This window comes from Homarus americanus, unplaced genomic scaffold, assembly GCF_018991925.1.
Source record: "Homarus americanus isolate GMGI-L3 unplaced genomic scaffold, GMGI_Hamer_2.0 scaffold23617, whole genome shotgun sequence".
Taxonomy (NCBI): Eukaryota; Metazoa; Arthropoda; class Malacostraca; order Decapoda; family Nephropidae; genus Homarus; species Homarus americanus.
The window spans coordinates 3,912,389-3,930,932 of NW_024720711.1; the positions used below are offsets into that span (position 1 = coordinate 3,912,389).

The 18,544-nt window shown below is 35.7% G+C and overlaps 1 protein-coding gene across 1 annotated transcript in view; it reads left to right on the top strand.

The window, feature by feature from the left end:
* LOC121860745 (tetraspanin-1-like) overlaps window positions 1-17,154 on the top strand; it is a 112,739-nt gene extending 95,585 nt beyond the window's left edge. The window contains exons 2-5 of the mRNA XM_042358080.1: window positions 3,592-3,786; window positions 7,370-7,543; window positions 11,366-11,575; window positions 12,947-17,154. Coding sequence (XP_042214014.1) covers window positions 3,592-3,786; window positions 7,370-7,543; window positions 11,366-11,575; window positions 12,947-13,099 — 732 coding nt within the window. The 3' untranslated portion in view covers window positions 13,100-17,154. The remainder of the gene's footprint in view (window positions 1-3,591; window positions 3,787-7,369; window positions 7,544-11,365; window positions 11,576-12,946) is intronic.
* Window positions 17,155-18,544: the final 1,390 nt, after the last annotated feature.

Sequence of the window (18,544 nt, forward strand, 5' to 3'; positions counted from 1 at the left end):
GGTGATAAGTTTGACGAGTTTGAAATTCGAGTCGCCTCCAGCCAGAGCCAGCTCTGGGCTGGCAAAACACACACACACGCACACAATAAATTCATGTCTCATCACTTGCTTTTCTGAAAAATAAAATTAAACAAAATCTTAAAGATCCTGGCAATAGTAATCCCAGTAACTAGGGGCATGTTTACCACTGGCATCCAGCCTACCTGCCTAAAATATATTTCTATATTATAATTATCTCGTTTTAATGAAGGCTTAAATAAGTTATGAATATGAATTAAAAATTTAATGATAGGAAAAAATTGAGTAGCAAAGAAAATAATGTTTATTGTTGACTACTTGACTTGGGTTGAGAAGGGCGACAGGGTTTGGGGCCTTGGGGGACGGTGTCGTTGCCTTGGGGAGCTCAGCCATTTCAGGCAATGATCTCATGGCGAAATTCCCATAAAACCAGCATATCTCCGTTACCTCCAACGCTACACCTTCTTCTATCATGATGGCATCCTGTGACTTTTTCTTGTAAAATAACTCGGTTTATTATCACACTTTTTTTATCGGAGCACAACAGGGAGACGACCTCAGTTTAGCACCTCGTAGTCTACAGGAGTTTGGTCTTATTGCAGTAACAGCTTGTCGTGTTAACTGACCCGCTCGTACTCTCACGTCTACAAAACACATAAAATTACACCATGATGCTTTAACAAAGTTGTTTTCATTGGTACCGCATATCAATATAAGTACTTTGTGATTAATATTGTGGGGGGTGGAGCCTCCTGGCTCTAGAAGGCAGGTAAGGTTAGACAGGGTTCTTTGGTTGGTTAGGTCAGGTTCTATGGGGGGGGAGGATAATTAAAAACCAACTAAGTTCCGACGGAAATGAAGGTCAAATTCGAATGAATCACACCAAATACAATGGAGAAAACCTAGATTTCTGGTAAAAAACCAATTGGTAGTGAAACTGCAATTTTACCAGTACAGTATTTGTTTTTCGATGGTCCGACTAATTACCCAAATGTAGCCAAATGTAGCCGCAATGAAGTCAAATGATGGTCGTACAAGCGTAAATCGGGCTGTGAATCACTTCTCGATTATTATTTGGTGTCATAAAGTAAAAAAAAAATTGGTAAACTTAATTTAATCTGAGTTGTGTTGGGTTAGGTTAGGTTAAGTTAGATTAGATTAGATTAGATTAGATTAGATTAGATTAGGTTATGTTGGGTTAGGTTAGGTACATGCACTTGATCTATTAACTCAGATTAAATTAAGTTTACCAACTTTTTGTGACTTTGTGACACCAAATACTAGTCAAGAAGTGATTGGCAGTCCGATTTATTCATCTAGGACCATTATTTGACTTCATTCCGGCTATATTTGGCTACATTTGGGTACATTTGGGTAATTAGTCGGACCCATTTTTCGATGGTTTCATTTAATACTGTACAGAAATTGCAAGTCTAGGTATTATTTACTTTACACACCGTTCATTCCTACCTCTAATCTATTATTAAATTCGAATAAGACGTCTAATTATAAGATAATTTTCATCTATTACATTACCGGTGGAAATGTATAATAACGGAGACAGCTTTTCCAAAATATTTTCAATTTTCTTCCATTAACATCCCGCCATTATCATCTGCCTGTCCTCCAACACTGCGTGTCTCCTGCGTCTCCTTCATAAATCATCCTGCGCATGCGTTGCTGTACACGTCACGTGGCCAATCAAAAGCCTTTTTGCTTTTGGAACCAATTAAAATGGTTTTGGGTTTAATTCAGAGTATATTTGGCCCAATCAAAATCGAATTTTATTTTGGGTCTCATATTTTGAAATTCAAGTTCAGTTCCGACCATGGAAGTCTGCGATGGATGTCACTTAAAGTATATGGAGCTGATTGCGAGTTTTTGGAAAAAAAAACATAGAAACTATAGCATTTTTTGATCACATGGTGTTCTTCCAACCTCAGTAAAGTGTACTAAGAGCAAGACGGAATGTAAATATCGCAAACACCAACATGTGTGGCGTTGTGTAAGATTCCCAGAATGCAACGACGAACAAGAACCAGGCCAATAAGGTAAGAAATACAGTAGGTGATTCCATCATATGATGAGAGTCAGTTAAGTTAGGTTAGGTTTTGGTTTTTCTCGTGTTTTTTTTTTTGTGTATTTTTTAGTCGCTTAGCCACTTTTTTTTTCTCGGAAAACGTCAAACGAAAAAAATCGCTAAAAAAAACCCGGCTAATTTCCGCCAAAAAGGAAGGTCATATTCAATCTCAACACACACAAATACACGAGAAAAATATATTTTTAACTTGCTAAAAGTGAACGGTGTGACAAGAAAAATTTACCCAAGGCTATTTTAGGTATCCCATTACATATATGTAGTGTGCTCGCTTAGGCCTTAGTTACTCGAACCTTTCAGGGACATACTGTATATGAGGTAGTTTGAAGGAATCTAGTTTAGGAATTTGGTAAAAAGCCTACAGATATTTTAATTTCCTTCGAGTCAGGTAAATATGAAGACCAGTATTGTGGTCCATTTGGTAATTACAGCTATTCTGCAAAATCCTATACAGTTAAAAAATAATTTTAAGTCTACTTTTTGTATTTTTCATGAATAAATTGATGGTTCTAGACCAGTTCTAGACCATCACCAGTTCAATATAAACCTAACCTAACCATGGCTTCATCGCCTCCAAAAAGAAAACATTATAATCAAAATTTAATAAATATAACATGACATTCAATGGACCAGTGACAAAATATCCACCCACCAGTGGTGATAATGAAAGTTTGGGGAAATATAGAATTATTGAGTTATAACCTTTCATGACCTGTCCCAACAAACATGGACATGGCTTCAAAGCAGAGGAAAAAATACAGACTGTACCCGAGTTACGAACACCGTCACTCATGAATGTGATCTCAATTGTGTACATTCATCACAATAATCTCTAATTAAAATCCCATTTTTTTACATTACGTACGTACTTTCATTATTCTATTACAGTATTGTTTACTTCACTGTATTTACCGTACAGTAACTACAAAATTTAAGGGATGTGGGATTTTTCCGGGTTTAAGAGTCGTCTTCATTACCTGGAAAACTCTCAACCCCGGAAGAGCTCTGCACCAATTATTCCGGCTAACGGGAATATCAATTATGATTTAGGCTCTTTTGCTGGTGTTTGCGAAATTTTATCCATCTTGGAGATTTTGCATATTGTTTTGTCCGTTCTTCCAGGACCAGTGTGTTCCTACTTGTTGAGATCGTTTGAAAACCTTTAAGATTTTTATTTATTATTATGGTATTATTATTATTTTTTTTTTCTTTTTTAGGGATACTGGTGTAAATGTCATTACAATATAGCTCTATATTCTGTGTTGGTGATAGTAAATACAGTACAGTATGTGAATAGAAAATTTTGGAGCATTAAACTACTACATGTTTGGTCTGGTTATACTGTATATTTATTATATGTAAACTTATCAGTAATACCAGCACTGTGGTGTGCTGTGTAAGTTAATGATACTTCAAATTTATTGCAGAACTGTATACTGTACATATTACCATGAAGTAATTAATGTCTTTTGCAGCTCCTGGGAGGTGCACTACTTGGAACGTCACTATGGATGTACCTGGATGGTGCAAGCATGGCTCCGGTTACACAGGACATAGAAGGCTATAACTATGTGCTGTACTTCCTCATGGCAGTCGGGGCCGTAATGTTCATCATGGGATTCCTCGGCTGTTGCGGCGCCTTCCAGGAGTCCCAGTGCATGCTAGCCACGGTGAGTTCAGCTGATTACAGTACAGCACTGTATGTCATTCTCATAAGGAGAGAGACTTCTTTTTCTGTGTATGTGTGTGCATGTGTCAAATTTCTTATTATCTTACATTTAATTAATTTTTGGTTGCATTTACTCACCCCTGTCATGACTCTCCTCACCTAATTGATGAATGATATCTGCACTTTTTTTTCATTTGTAACATAATGCAGACAGAAATTAGTGCATAGTCACCAATGTTTTATTAGGGATAACATTAAGAATGAACTCCAGCTATTTTTAAGGTTACAGTATAAAAAAATATTAAATAATAATAATTATTCAAATTTTAAGATTTGGAACCTGGATCCTGAACCACCAGGTTAAAAAGTATCTTGGTATGAAATTTGAACAAAATTTATGACATCCACCTCAAATGCCGAAACACAAGGGAATAAGTCGGGCGTCTCTTGGTCAATAGAATGCCTTTTTTCTGGAAATGGTTGAGTTCGTCTAATTTACTGAGAAATATACATATAGAGGCAATTTAAAATTTGCGAGTACAGCTTAATTAATGGTTTAAATTTTTTTTTAATCTAGCTCTTTCCTATATCGAGGTACACTTATTTTTAGAAAATTGTGCTACCCCAGTTTGAGAGATTTAATTGCTGGAGCTGTTGTGGTATTTTACAATTTTAGTTTTCCTCTTAGTAATATACTGTGTGCAGGTGATAATATATTCCATTAGTAACATACTGTACGTGAGTGGTAGTGTAAGACTTTTAAGTTTCATTACAAGTGACTGTATTGGGGTATCATTTTGAATCTGAAGATGAAGTGCATTACAGTTTGTGTCTCAATAATCTGGACACTTGTGTAACTTGAGGCCGAATGTCCATTTCAGTGAGGTGTCTAACTTTTTTTTAATGTAGAGTCTGTGACAGGAGTGCTTTGATTTACGAAAATTTGCTAATATGAAAAAAAAATTATCCAGCACTTTGGTATACAAACAAAAACCCCGCTTTTACAGTATTTTTTCGTAGGATCGGAAGATGCTGAGTTACTGACACAGGCATCTGAGAGAGCATCCCCTGCTGAACACGAACAGTGAGCAGTGTACTGTAGTACAGTACAGGCTAATGTGTGGCAACATTTCTGTACTTATATATACAGTATAGTCTCGTTTTACGCGGTCAATTAAACCCATGGAGGTCTGCGTATAACGCGAAACGCGTAAACTAAATAACAGAACATATGGGATTAATTGAAATAGAGACTGGGCCGACCGCTCGACTACCCTCTTTCCGACACAATGCGTACGTTGTAGTAAAAATAACATCTTAATTTTATGATGGTATGCATACACAATTAATATTTAAGAGAAATATCAATAATATTAGGTTTTTTAACACTTACATTAGTAGAAGAGATGGCTGGGCACACGGGGATGGGGGGTTGGTTCCGAGGCAGAGGGCAGATTATTGTCCCTCACCTGTATCACTTGTATCTCCTGTATCACTATCCACTACAGAGTCTAGCAGGGCATCCTTGTCAAACTCCTCAAAGTCCATATCCTCACTATCACTGACTTGGGCTGGCTGTGGTGGGTGGCGGGTGAAGAACTCGGTAATGTTTTGTTGACTGGGTAAGCAAGGTTAAATAGACCAATCACAGCTCGCGGCGGAGGGGATGCATAGGTGGTGTGTCTAGTGTTGAGGCGCCTGTCCCTCGGATGTTATTAGACCATTCCCCAGGATGCTGAAGCAACCCAGGTTCCTATTTGCTGCTAGGTGAACAGAGGCATTGGGTGTTAGGAGCTTTGCCTAGTGTCTCGCCCTCCCCGGGGATCGAACCCGAGTTCTTTCAACTATGAGCTGACTGCATTAACCAATACGCTACAGGGTGGTAAGGATGCGTGGCCCAAGCACAGTCCGAAACGTCATCTGACGTCAGCGGTGACGAAAGAGCGACCTAGCGCGCAGCTTGTCCGCGCAGCTTGTCCGCGCCGCTTCCCGCGTAAATTCAGGAATGTACCGCGTAACTAATAATTGGCGCGACTGGACAGGTGCTGCGTAAATGACCAACCGCGTATAAAAAATCCGCGTAAACCGAGACTATACTGTACATATACAGTACAGATACCTCTAATATCATATGAAGGTGTTACTGTATATTGATCTAAAAGTGTGGCTAACTAACCACCAAATAAGATGCAGGAATTTATAATTGATTACTTCAATTATGTTGATGTGGAAGAAGAAACTGAAGAATCTATGCCTCTGTCACATGCATACTAACAAGAAGATGGCAGTGACCACAACTCAGGCCCCACACAACAGGAGGAGGAATTTGGTGATGTCACACCCAATAATCTTGATAATAGCCATGTATATTCCATCAGTTGCTCTGAGTGTTGTATAGGCCCCACACAATAAACTTGATACTGTACTGCATTATTAATGTTATTATAATTAATACATACGCTTAGAAGTATTGTTTCCCACAAAAAGATTCTTAAAATTGTACATTTTTACGTTTGGGGAACTTTTTTTTTTTGTAGGAACGTATCTACCTTTATATAATGGTAATCAATAGGAAAAATGTCATTGATTTACCAAAAAATTGATTCATGAAAGGTTTTCAGTAATGTATCCCTTTCGTAAATCATAGCACTCCTTAACTTGATCACTGAGCATGTCAACAATTACAAAATGTGCACCACTTTCTATAAGATAATTTCTCCAGCATTACCACCACACTATTGTATGAACTTTAGCTTTTTACTGGAGTTTGTTATATAGTGTTTGTTGATTTAACTATCATGTGGGATAATCTGCCCTGACCGTAACTGTTCTGAGTTTACAACTTGATTACCCTCACAACAAACATCAGCATTCACAATTTTTTACCCTGACTGACATGAACTAATTATTATTATACATAACCTCAACTGACCTAAACTTCAGTTCCTTCTGTGAACACATATGGTCTTACTAGTGTTTGAATTGAGGGTATTCAGGCTAAGGGCTATGGTGTAACTTCTGCCTCTGCCCACCTACCTGCTCTACGGATCCATACTGTACAGTACTATCATGTAAACTAACTTGTTGGCAGTCATTTGATAATTTTATAACTCAAAGCAGTCTAGTATCTTGATTATTGAGACTTCTGGTGTGTAGGACTGAAAAACATGTATTTAATCCTCATTAGAATGATGCCAACCCACATTACCTAGTCAATATTTAATAGAAGTACAGTACAGTACATATACTGTACTGTGTATCCTCAGCAAACAGTACAGTACTGTAAAACTAAATACTGTGCTGTAATCAGGACTGAGAAAAAGATCCTTCTTCACAAGATGTGCTGGTTATTGAGTGTTCTGATTTCAAGGTTCTGCTGTACATTTTTTTTTAGAAATTGAAGAAGTAAGTAGAAGTATAGGAAGGTTGATAGAAAATTTCAAGATGGGAAGGAAAGCAAAGGAATTACCAGTACAGTATAGGAAAGCCATAAATTTTCAGGACTTTTTTGTGTGTTCAGCCTTAGAATTTAATTTTGAATAGTTTGTACAGTATACAATAACATCTGTTTTTTCCCCCAACAGTTCTTTGCTCTGGTTTTCGTTCTCTTCGTCGGTCAGATCGCTGCTGGTATTTGGCTGAAGATCAACGAAGAGCGATTCACAGATCTGGCTGTAAAATCCATGGCTAAATCCATCCAACATGATTATGGTACCAATGAGCTCAAGACCCAGGCCTTTGATGTTATCCAGACTGAGGTAAGCTAGTAGCTGGTACCAGCATGGCCTCCAGTAGAGGTGATTACTTGTTGACATTTAGGAGTACATATACTGTACTCAGAATAAAAATAATAATTATTGGTACACAACAATTCTTCATAAAGCAACAACTTTGCTCAGTTCTCAATTTTTCAAGAAACTGTGTACAGTATAGAGAAGCATTCCTGTGGCCATTAACTGGGATATTACTTATTAATGACTTAAGTACAGTACAGTACAGTACTGCACTCATGACTCACATTTTTTATTTAAATCATTCTGTACATTCATAGAATTTATTGGTTAGAAATTTCAGTGTACAGTGTGGTATGTATTTGCAATTCACAGATTTGGCCATAGAGTTGAAGGACATCCAGTACTGTTACTGGTACAAGCTGTAAATATAATGAACAGGGGTGAAATTTTAATATTGTAACAAGTTGCTGTAATTTTTAGTTTAATCATCACTAAAAGTGTTGCTTGCAAACAGTTACAGTACTTTAATTACATTCATTTAAGTACCTTGTACTGTAAGCCCTCCAACACGGGGGTTAGATTCAGGGCTGTGGAGTCGAAGACAAAACCTTCGACTCCGACTCCTCAAATTTTTATGCTTCTGACTCCGACTCCTTGGCCTATTTGTAACAACTATTTCTACCATCCTAATTGTAATTTGTATGTTGTAACCTGCGTAGGTAAAAAGTAAAACACCGTGGCTATACTGCTACAGCTTTATTAATGATCTGGACGATATTTAAGAACTACAAAAAGATGATAGGCTTGACTTTCAAAGTTTCAATCAAAAGAAAAATAAATTTATTAAGAATTCAAGATATTAACTAGAAAACACCATTTACATGTATATCTAAAAGTTCGATCTCAGCATATGAATTTTGTTTAAGCTCATAATCTGATGTGGATCTAAATGATGATCCTACAATTCCTTTTAAAGTAAAGTTATATATTTATGTACATTAAAGAAATGAATACCTTATTAAGGAAAATGGATAAACCTTACATGATTAAGTTATTAAATTAAATTTGCCTTAATCTCACCAAAAACAGGTTGTAGCTAATTGTTTTGTAGCTGAGAGCCTCTGTGCAGTTTTCAACGAAACAAAATTTGATATAATTCAAAATTTCAAATGGTAAAGAAGAGACTATCGTCCAAAATTATAGTGCTATACTGTGCCTGCTACAATAAATTCATAATAATGCTTATAAAATGGAAATAAATTCTTTTAATAATTTAAGAAAATTAGTGGGATCAGTGGAATCACTGCAATGAATATGCCTGAGTTCATATATTTGTTCTTAGGAACAGAATAGCTTCAGTCGGAGTCGGAGTCTGGACAATTTTACCGACTCCGACTCCACAAGCCGAAATTTCCTCCGACTCCTCGACTCCGACTCCACAGCCCTGGTTAGATTCCTCGGAAATGTCATGTTAGGGGAATCCGCATTCAAGGAACTTAATAATGAGAGTAATAAGAATTGGGGAACACCACTACATATATTCTCATCAGCTGGCTTGCAGACGTGTGGCTACACTGGCCATGTGTATGCCGTGGCGTCACATTGAGAGGGAGTGCAGCCACAGTTACAAATAGCCATAACCCATCGCCTCCACACACGATCACTTCCCACATATGCACATCGATGCTCTTCATTTTTCTTATTTTATAATTTTATATTTGCTTTATTTCTAAGCCACATTACTGTAGAGCATTGTAATGATTCTTCCAAAAGTCTTAGTTTCATGACAAGTTAACAACATACGAGGCAGGTGGGTCAGCTCTCCAAAATACAGTATTTTCTCTATTTAATGAACTAATTCGAGCCACCCCTTTCCATTACATTGAAATTTTTGCTAAATCAAACTTTCCGTTATTTTCGCTCGTTTTAGCAAACTATTTTGCTAAATCGAGTGTGATTCCGTTAAATTCCACACCAGCTGCACCGCTTGGTGAGTGGCGTTTGTTTACATTTGCTCAGTCTATGTCCTGCTGCCACTGCGTGTTGTTCCCTGCTACATCTCGGTCAACTAACTACTGTGCTTAGACATCATGCCAAAAATAACAATGAATACATAGTTTATTATTATGAAAATTTACCTTTGGATTGTTTAGTATTTATCCTGACAGTAATGCAGCCGAAAATAGATCCACCAGTCACAATCACCTTTACATACAGCCTTACTTTACCAAGTATTGCCAGTATGAGACTCAGGGTGGGGTCGCTGGATCTTTGGCTAACAGTACATATCATATGTCTGAGGTGTCTCCGTAGATGTGAGCCTATTAACGGAATTAGTCTTGATTTAGCGAACTAGTTCACTAAATCGAGTGAAAAATAATGGAAAAATTCCTTCCACTAAATTGAGTTTGTTATTTCGGATTCTGTTAAATCAAGGGTATCAGACGCCACTCAAACATCCTAGCACCACCCAGAGATGCCTGGTTGGTTCTAGAATGTTCTACTCTGATCTAGGCTTACAATAAGAAGTAAATCATAACAAAAATGATGCAATACATTCCATAAAATTCTTACATGAATAATACATCAATATATGCACTAAAATCCCCCTAAACTTGCCGAAATAACTGCTGCTTGGAATGATCAAAACACCAAGTTTACAAACATTATACAGTTGTTAACGAACGGTTCGATTAACGAAATTTTGGTTAATGAATTAGCTCCCATAAGGATTTTCAGTTCGATTAACGAACAAAACTTCGATTAACGAAATCCTTACTACAAACACATTTTGTTGTGCGCATCAGCTGATCGGCTAGTCCGCCAATTCAGTACAGTAATTGGTTCTATGTTTACATTTGTTTCCAGTGAAGTAAATATCAAGAAAGTTGGTCTCTTGAATATTTCTGCATTTTTTATATTAAAATTATTGGTCATTCTGAAATTTGGTTATATTGATAATATAAACAGTACAGGGAACAGTTTTTGTGTGCCCATCAGCTGATTTAATCACCCATCAATGCTTCTCAGTTTAACTTTGTTTACAGTGGAGTGAACATTGATTTTGTTGGTCTCTTGAATATTTTTGCATTTTTACATTAAAATTATTGGTCATTGTGAAATTTAGTTAACATATTGATAATATACAGTGCAGAAATTATTATGAAACATGAAGAAGACATTAGAACCAATGCACTCTGTAAAGAATATGGGAAATAATAGATTCGGTTAACGAATGACTCTGTGGAACGAATTGTGTTCGTTAACCGAGGGACCACTGTAATACCAAATTATGCCTTGACATAACAATAGGTTAATTATTTTTAAGGACATTGGTGCCAAGTGCTTATATAGAAAGTGGATTAATGGCTTAAATAGATGTTGAGATTATAAAGTTCATGGTAGGTTATAAAAAAAAATTCAAATATTAATTAATTATTGATGGAGGAATTTGAATAAATATCAAGGATTAAAGTCATTGTTACCCAGACTACTGTCTGTCTGTGGATGCTTGAATCATTTATGGATTATAGGCAAATATTTATATTTTTCAAAGTCATATCTAGAACTGATGACTGAATTCAGAAAATTTCAGTGATGAAAGCCATTGTAAGTCAAAGACTAAAGTCTTGAATTAATCTTAAAGTTTTGACAACCATTGTAATTGTCTTATATTGTGGCATTGGCTTCAAATACCTGTAGTTATTGTATAGGAATAGAGCAGTTAGCCTTTTTTTTTCTTATTTTCTTTTTTTTGCAGAGTATTTTTCATTGTCTGTCCTGATCTAGTAATGTAAGTGTTTTTCTGAAACAGTTCAATCATCAGTTATCATGTATTTTTCTCAGCTCAAGTGTTGTGGATCTGAGGGACCAACTGACTGGGCTGATTCTCGCTTCAATGGTGCTAATGAACGTAGCGCCTTGGAGATTGGTGTTGCTGGAGCCCTCGGTTCCTATAATGTACCGGCCTCCTGCTGTGTGACCAAGGGAACCACCTGTGATGTTGCTCGCAAGATGACCATTGCATCAGCAATCCCAGGAACCATCCACCAAGAGGTAAGCTTGTCTCTTATCTTACATACTGTTTTATTTTAATTTCTTCCTCTTTAATGTTCATAAAAAGATTTTCATGTAATTTATTGGAAAAAAAATAATAAACAGGATATGCATGCTTCCTGGAAAGTTACCATTTACTTTAGAAATTAAAAGCCAGTAAGACTGTGTGTAACCCTGTGCCTTGTTGAAGATTTGAAAATGTGTGAGATTTATTTTAATACATCATCATCATCATCATCATTTTACAGCCATTTTCCACACTTTTATAGGTTAGCCTTGATTTACACAGCCTTTTGCAACCTCTCTTTTCAGGTTTTATTTCTGGTCATTTCTTACAACCTCTACCTACAGTATATCATTCTTGGCCTACCCTGGCTCTCCTTCCCTCCACATTCCAACTCATGCCTTACAGTGGCTTTTCAAAGTCTCTAACCCCATCGTATAACGGTCACTCCAGCACTGGCATCTGCTGAGAGTTTGTGGACAAGTTGTTGTCATACAGTATTTTAATCCACATGAGTAAATAAAAAAAGTTTATTTAAATGGTGCCATCTAACAGCAGATATGGTTGCTGTTAATAATATTTTGTTTATACTAGGATATATCATAATGCTTGAGGCTATGAAACATCATGTTATTCGAGGTGTTGGAACCTCCTACACAATTATGCTAAGTGACTTTCAGGTGAATCATATATACTGTACTCCTAATGACTCCAGAGGAATCTCAGGTGCTCATATTGACTCCAGGTGACTCACAGATATTCCTAATGTACCCCAGATGAATCACAGGTACAGTACTCATATTGATCACAGGTGAATCACAGATCTCTTAATGATGACAGATGACTCACAGGTACTCATACTGAACCCAGGTGAATTACAGATACTGTATTCATAATAACTTTAATTGCCTATAATGATCACAAGCGATTACCTGTATAGTAATTGGTACTTTTAAGGACCTCAGATTTTAGAGACTGTCAAGGGCCACTTTGAGTAACTTTACATGGGAAAATTGCCAATGAAATGTAGATTGAGAGAAAGTTAACTTTGTTACAGCAATAGATCAGGTTGTTTGAAGAACTTTTAACCCTTAAACAGTGGCCAACATCAGTGGATGTTAGCTGTAGGGTTGGTGGCCAACATCAATGGATGCTCGCAGTAGGGACAGTGGCCAACATTGTTTCATGTTTCCGTGTTCCAGTTTTTCTGCACATAGGGGCATATTAGGAAATCTTTACCCACTGTCTGAGGGTTAAGTATTTGTAGTCCTGTTCAGCAGCTCTCACCAAGAAGATTTACATGAACCAGAATTTGACTTAATACAGCACAAGACACTTTTAATACTACTGTACTCCTTTTTCAACAGGGATGTACTGAGAAAATGCTGCAGCTGCTGCAAAAGTACATGTATGAAGTACTTGGTGTTGTGGGAGCCATTCTGCTGATTGAAATTCTGGCAATGATCTTCTCCATGGTACTCTGCTGTACTGTCCGTCGCATTGACCACGTCAAAGCCTAGGAGGAAAATAGCTCCCCAATATACGACCTGGGGATGGAGAGCGAGGAAGATGATCCTACCGTCTAAGAAATAATAGGTTTGTTTTCCACCTTTAGCTTCAGAAAGAATTTGATGTATAGTTTAAAAAATAATAATTTTTTGAATGATCTAGGTGCTTGGAAGATGTTAGCCAAGTAGGTGAAAAAAGCACAATTAGAATATATACTTGCATTTTACTGGAAGGATGTGTGGTCTAAATGACTTAAAAAAACAAATATCAGATACGTACTAGTTGCAGCACATTTATATAGCTTGTATACCTCTGTAAAACCCAGAATACTCGGTATCAATGTGACCACACACCTGAAAGGAATTTAAATAGTTTTTCATTTGAAATTTGTCATCTGTTTCTAACTTTTCCATAGTAATGCCAGAGGCTAAAATATGAACAGTCATTTGCATTTTACAGTAACTGTTCCTTCATTGTGTTTAGTCAGTATTATCATTCTATACTGATAACAGTATACAGTATTGAGAACATAGAAAATACAATAGTAGTAGCAAAAGACTAAAACCTATTTTTATATTTACTGGATTAAAGAATTAATTTACAAGAAGTAATTCTTATCTAAGTAAGACACGATGAACAGTTTTTATGAACTAAATATTTGATATCAATTTATATGTAACAAGGAGGCTTAGTTTTATTATTTTTTTATATTTTTAAATAAAAAATTTTGTTTGTTGAAGAACTGTAAATGAAGCACAGAAAGTACAGACTTTCCCGATAGGCTCATAGTTGGCTGCACAAAATGTAGTTGGGACCAGCGGGGTTGGTTACAAGACAAGACTTTGTGGACTTTGTTCCTTATTTTATGCTCTAGCTCGGGTAGTCAGTTATACAATTTATATAGCTGATATTTACTACCTTAGTGGAGTGCTATTTGAGATAATCATTGCAGTTATATGTGATTTTATTCTTGTTATAGGATTGCTAAGTTCAAACTAGTATTTTATTATGTACTCAAATAATGCTGAAGTAGGAGTAGGGAATCACACATTACTCTGGCTAAATAGGAAAACATGTCAAGGAATGTATTGGTACATTGGCTGGTTTGCACAATTTCCTCCTGCCAGTGGTTTTATTATATCTCAGACTGGTCATGCGAGAACCAAAGCTCTTTTATAATTCATTAATTCTCAATTATGTTTGTTAGTCTTCATCGTGAATATACCTCTGAGGACTTTCTTTTTTTAAGTTTTAGAAACCCAAGAGTGAGTGATAGAGTTGTTGCATGTTAGTTATGGTTGGTAAGCCAGACCTTGACAATACTGCGACCATTAAACTTCTCTGTAAATAATGAATATTGAAAATCCAGTTAACACACCAAACATTTAATATAAGACAAGTACCTCTCATGCACATGCTGATGAACTTCAGTGGTAAAAGAAGTGTTTTTGCCTCATTATGCACATGCATTGTGCATCTACACATCTAGTATTAAAGAATGGAAATTGCATATTTCACTGTATATATGTAAGCATGTAGTTTACTTGCATTTAGTACATAGTAATGTGTATGTGCAGTGTATTTAAGTAGACTGTACCTATACATCATGATACTTACACTGTACATCTATATGCTGTACATGTGTGCAAGTGCTCCTCTAAAAAGTATCTGAATACATATAACTTGGATATTATGTGCTGTAAATGGTGTGCATGTGTGTGTGAGTGTGTGTGTGCACAATGTATTTAGCATATTGAATGTGGCTGTTAAGGTCACCTTATAACTTAGATAATTAATTGCCATTTTCTCATAATTTCTGAAGAAAAATTAACAGCTGGGAGTGAGTGAAGCTCTGATAACTTATATATATATATATATATATATATATATATATATATATAATATATATATATATATATATATATATATATATATATATATATATATATATATATATATATATATATATATATATATATATATATATATATATATATATGAACAAGGAAAATAGGTGTTGGATTAAAACCAAAACTAATTCTATATTTATACCCATTATGCCTTAGCTCCAATTTGAAATCAGTGATAGATACATGTACGTATATTTAAAATTTGGTGTACAAGAAAATTGTATTTGCAAATTTGACGCTAGATCTGTTTAGGGGACATCATATTCATGTCTCTCTTGTAGTACCACAGATGTCATATGTGAGGGCTGGTATTAAATGTCACTTTGAATGTGTTCCCCTTTCATGGATATTTGGATGTGTTTTTTTCTTATTTTTTATTGGTGTTGAATATCAGGAGTAGGAATTGAATAGTTTGATTTTGGGGGAGAAGTAGAAACTTCATTTTTCTTTGGAGATATGTGCAGTGCCAATTATTTTCATTTCTCAAAGGAAATTTTTTAAATGATTTCCCTATGGGTACAATTTAATGTCTTGGAAGATGGATTTTTTTTTTATTTATTTTTTTTTGTAACTGATATTTCTGTTAGGATGTAAGTTGGTAGTTTAATATTCCTGTATTTTCTTGATATCATAAAATTAGGAAGAGATACCTATTTATTAGACAGTGCATCTTGGAATTCATAAATAAGAAAGATCATTCATAGAAATCACCGAAGGTGAAGGCGGCTGCAGTTTTAAATATACAGTATTTTTTTTTTAAAGGGAAGTGGCAGGACTTGAGACATACATTGAATTTTTAAATAACCTGGCTAATAAGACAAGCTTAAGTAGTAAAACTTGATATCTCTCATAACACTACACCAGTCATATGTTTGTACAAAGAAAGTTTATGTATTATTACTTAGAGATTTACATAGCCATTCAGTGTGTTCATATTAAAACTTATCTTTCAGGTGTGACTAAGAGTATTGTAGAAGCCTAGGATGTAACTTTTTACAGGCTTTCTCATTTCTGGATGGATAAATAGTCTCATAGCTTGTCAAATTTTAATTCATCAATTCCTAGTTTGTCACAATTGTAGACTTTATATATATATGTATATATATATATATATATATATATATATATATATATATATATATATATATATATATATATATATATATATATATATATATATATATATATATATATATATATATATATATATATATTCCAAGGTGCACCTCTCCTTTGTAAATAAAACACAGTCTGTGCATCAAACTGCCACACACAGCATTTAGGAACCAAGTGATAGGACTCCTGTCTAATTTATACTGTAAAGTTGATATTTAACTTGATGGACTTCTTGGAGAGACTTACAGCCCACAGTTTTGTCGGAATTACTGTACTAGAAATTTAAGTGTTAATATTATATTTAAATTTTTTTATTAAATAAACTTGGTCAAATGTAGTTCTTTAATAAACTGCCGACAAAATGTGTATTGTAGTAAACTCCAGCAAACCCATAAATTGACCTCTGTAGGGTTGCTATTGGTTGCACAAATGGATACTCGGGTTTCATGGTCAACATATATCTCTGTCTGTTTATGTATTTTGTTGATGTGCTCATGGACTTGATTCTGAGAAGCAAATCAACAAATTTCAATAACAGACATATAGGTTGCATCATAATCTTAGCAATAATGAGCACTGAGGCTATGGGCTTCATGAGGGTACATTTTAATAATTACAACACACACAAAATGTCCCGGGATGAAATCTGACCCTTGGGCTCCAATTTCCTAAGTTATGAAGACTAGACCATGAAGCATAACTTGGTGCTAGATGCTCGTGCTGATTACCCGCCACAGTGCTGACCTACTGTGGAGCCCAGCCAACAGCACACCACTTGCCAGACTTGCCACCAGTGTCTCATCCTTCACAGACACACACACACACCTTCATTAAATGTGCTGGTGCTTGGCTCGCTCTCTAAAGTAGGATCTGTCTCCGATATTGATCAATGTTATTGGTTAAAGCAATGAACAATTTAAAGGGTCAGTGCTGTCTTCATTGCTATTCCCACGTCAAGATTTTTGTGATGTCTATTCATCATCTTGTGAAAACTTCCAAACTTGTTTGTAATCATGCTAGAATAAATAAGTAACCTCAAATGTTTTTCTCTGATATGTAAGATTGAGTAAACTGTGGTAAGGCAGTTAGAGATGCTAATACAGAATAATATATAGTGTACAGTTCTTCACCAGCACGTGAATGACTACAGTAGGATGTGGCATCAAAGAACTTTACCCAACATTCATGAATTAAATAGTGCAGAAAGTTCTGCTGAAGGACACTAACCAGGACACAATAACTACTACTGGCTCAGGGTAAAAAATTCCCACTTCACTGTACAGTCAACAGCAGAAGTTCATCGTGAACCAACTAACATGATATGAGGTAAGTGATCTAGTAACAATGTACAGTATGGGGAAGAATTGACAGATATACAATGGTCCCTCGGTTAATGAGCACAATCCGTTCCAGCAGGTTGCTCGTTAACCGAAACCATTGTTTCAATGGGTTTTTGGGTAATTGGTTCCAGCTCACCGAAAATTGCCTAAATTCAACAAAAAAGGTAGAAAAGTACACTTTCTTTGAGGTGTGTATGTAGAAGGTTCCTGGATGATGATGACGGGAATTAGAATGGGGGTGGAGGAGAAGGAAGAAGAGAAGGTATTGGGGTGGAAGAGAAGTCACCCCATGGCACCATTTCACCCATAAAATTTTAGTTCTCTTGGTGTATTTCAAGATTATTTTCTTTAAATCAACACTTCACTGCATTAGATATTGTCAATATGTAAAATATATTTCAAAATGACCAATAATTTGCTTGGAAACACAGAAAAAAAGCATTTAGTTGAAGAGAGTCTCAAGCAAGATGTTACCTCCACTGAAAACAGAGAGAGACTAACGCCTGTCTGGTGTGTTAACAGGCTGGATGGCACGCCAGAAACTAGCTTCTTTACCTTCAATTATGTTCAATAATTGTTAAAATGACTAAAAAAGTTAATATTAAACTTTTAAAATTATTGAATAGTATAAACTTCTTGATATTTACTAAAATAGTATGGAATTTAAGCCCTAAAACCGATTACTGTATTGGCGGACTAATACTACAGCTGGTGGACTGCCAAATGCAAGCGAAAACATGTTGAAGTCGGCTCGTAAAAGACTCGTTAATCGAGGGATTGCTCGTTAACCGAAGTTAAGAATCTTATGGAAGGTAAATCGTTAACCAAGGCGCTCGTTAACCGAGGGACCACTGTACTTTAAATATCTAATTATTTAAGATTTATTTTTGGAGTTGCCTAAGAATACACTTCTTGTAAACTATCATATAATTACTATTAGTGTGTAAAGTGTGGGAAAGTAATGTTATTGAGTAATATAACTGAGGAACCAGATGTATATGCTTAGTCATCCTGCTAATGCCAACAAGTTTTTTCAGGCTTAATGAAACATCCATTATAAAGCAATGTCACATATTTCTCAGTAACATTA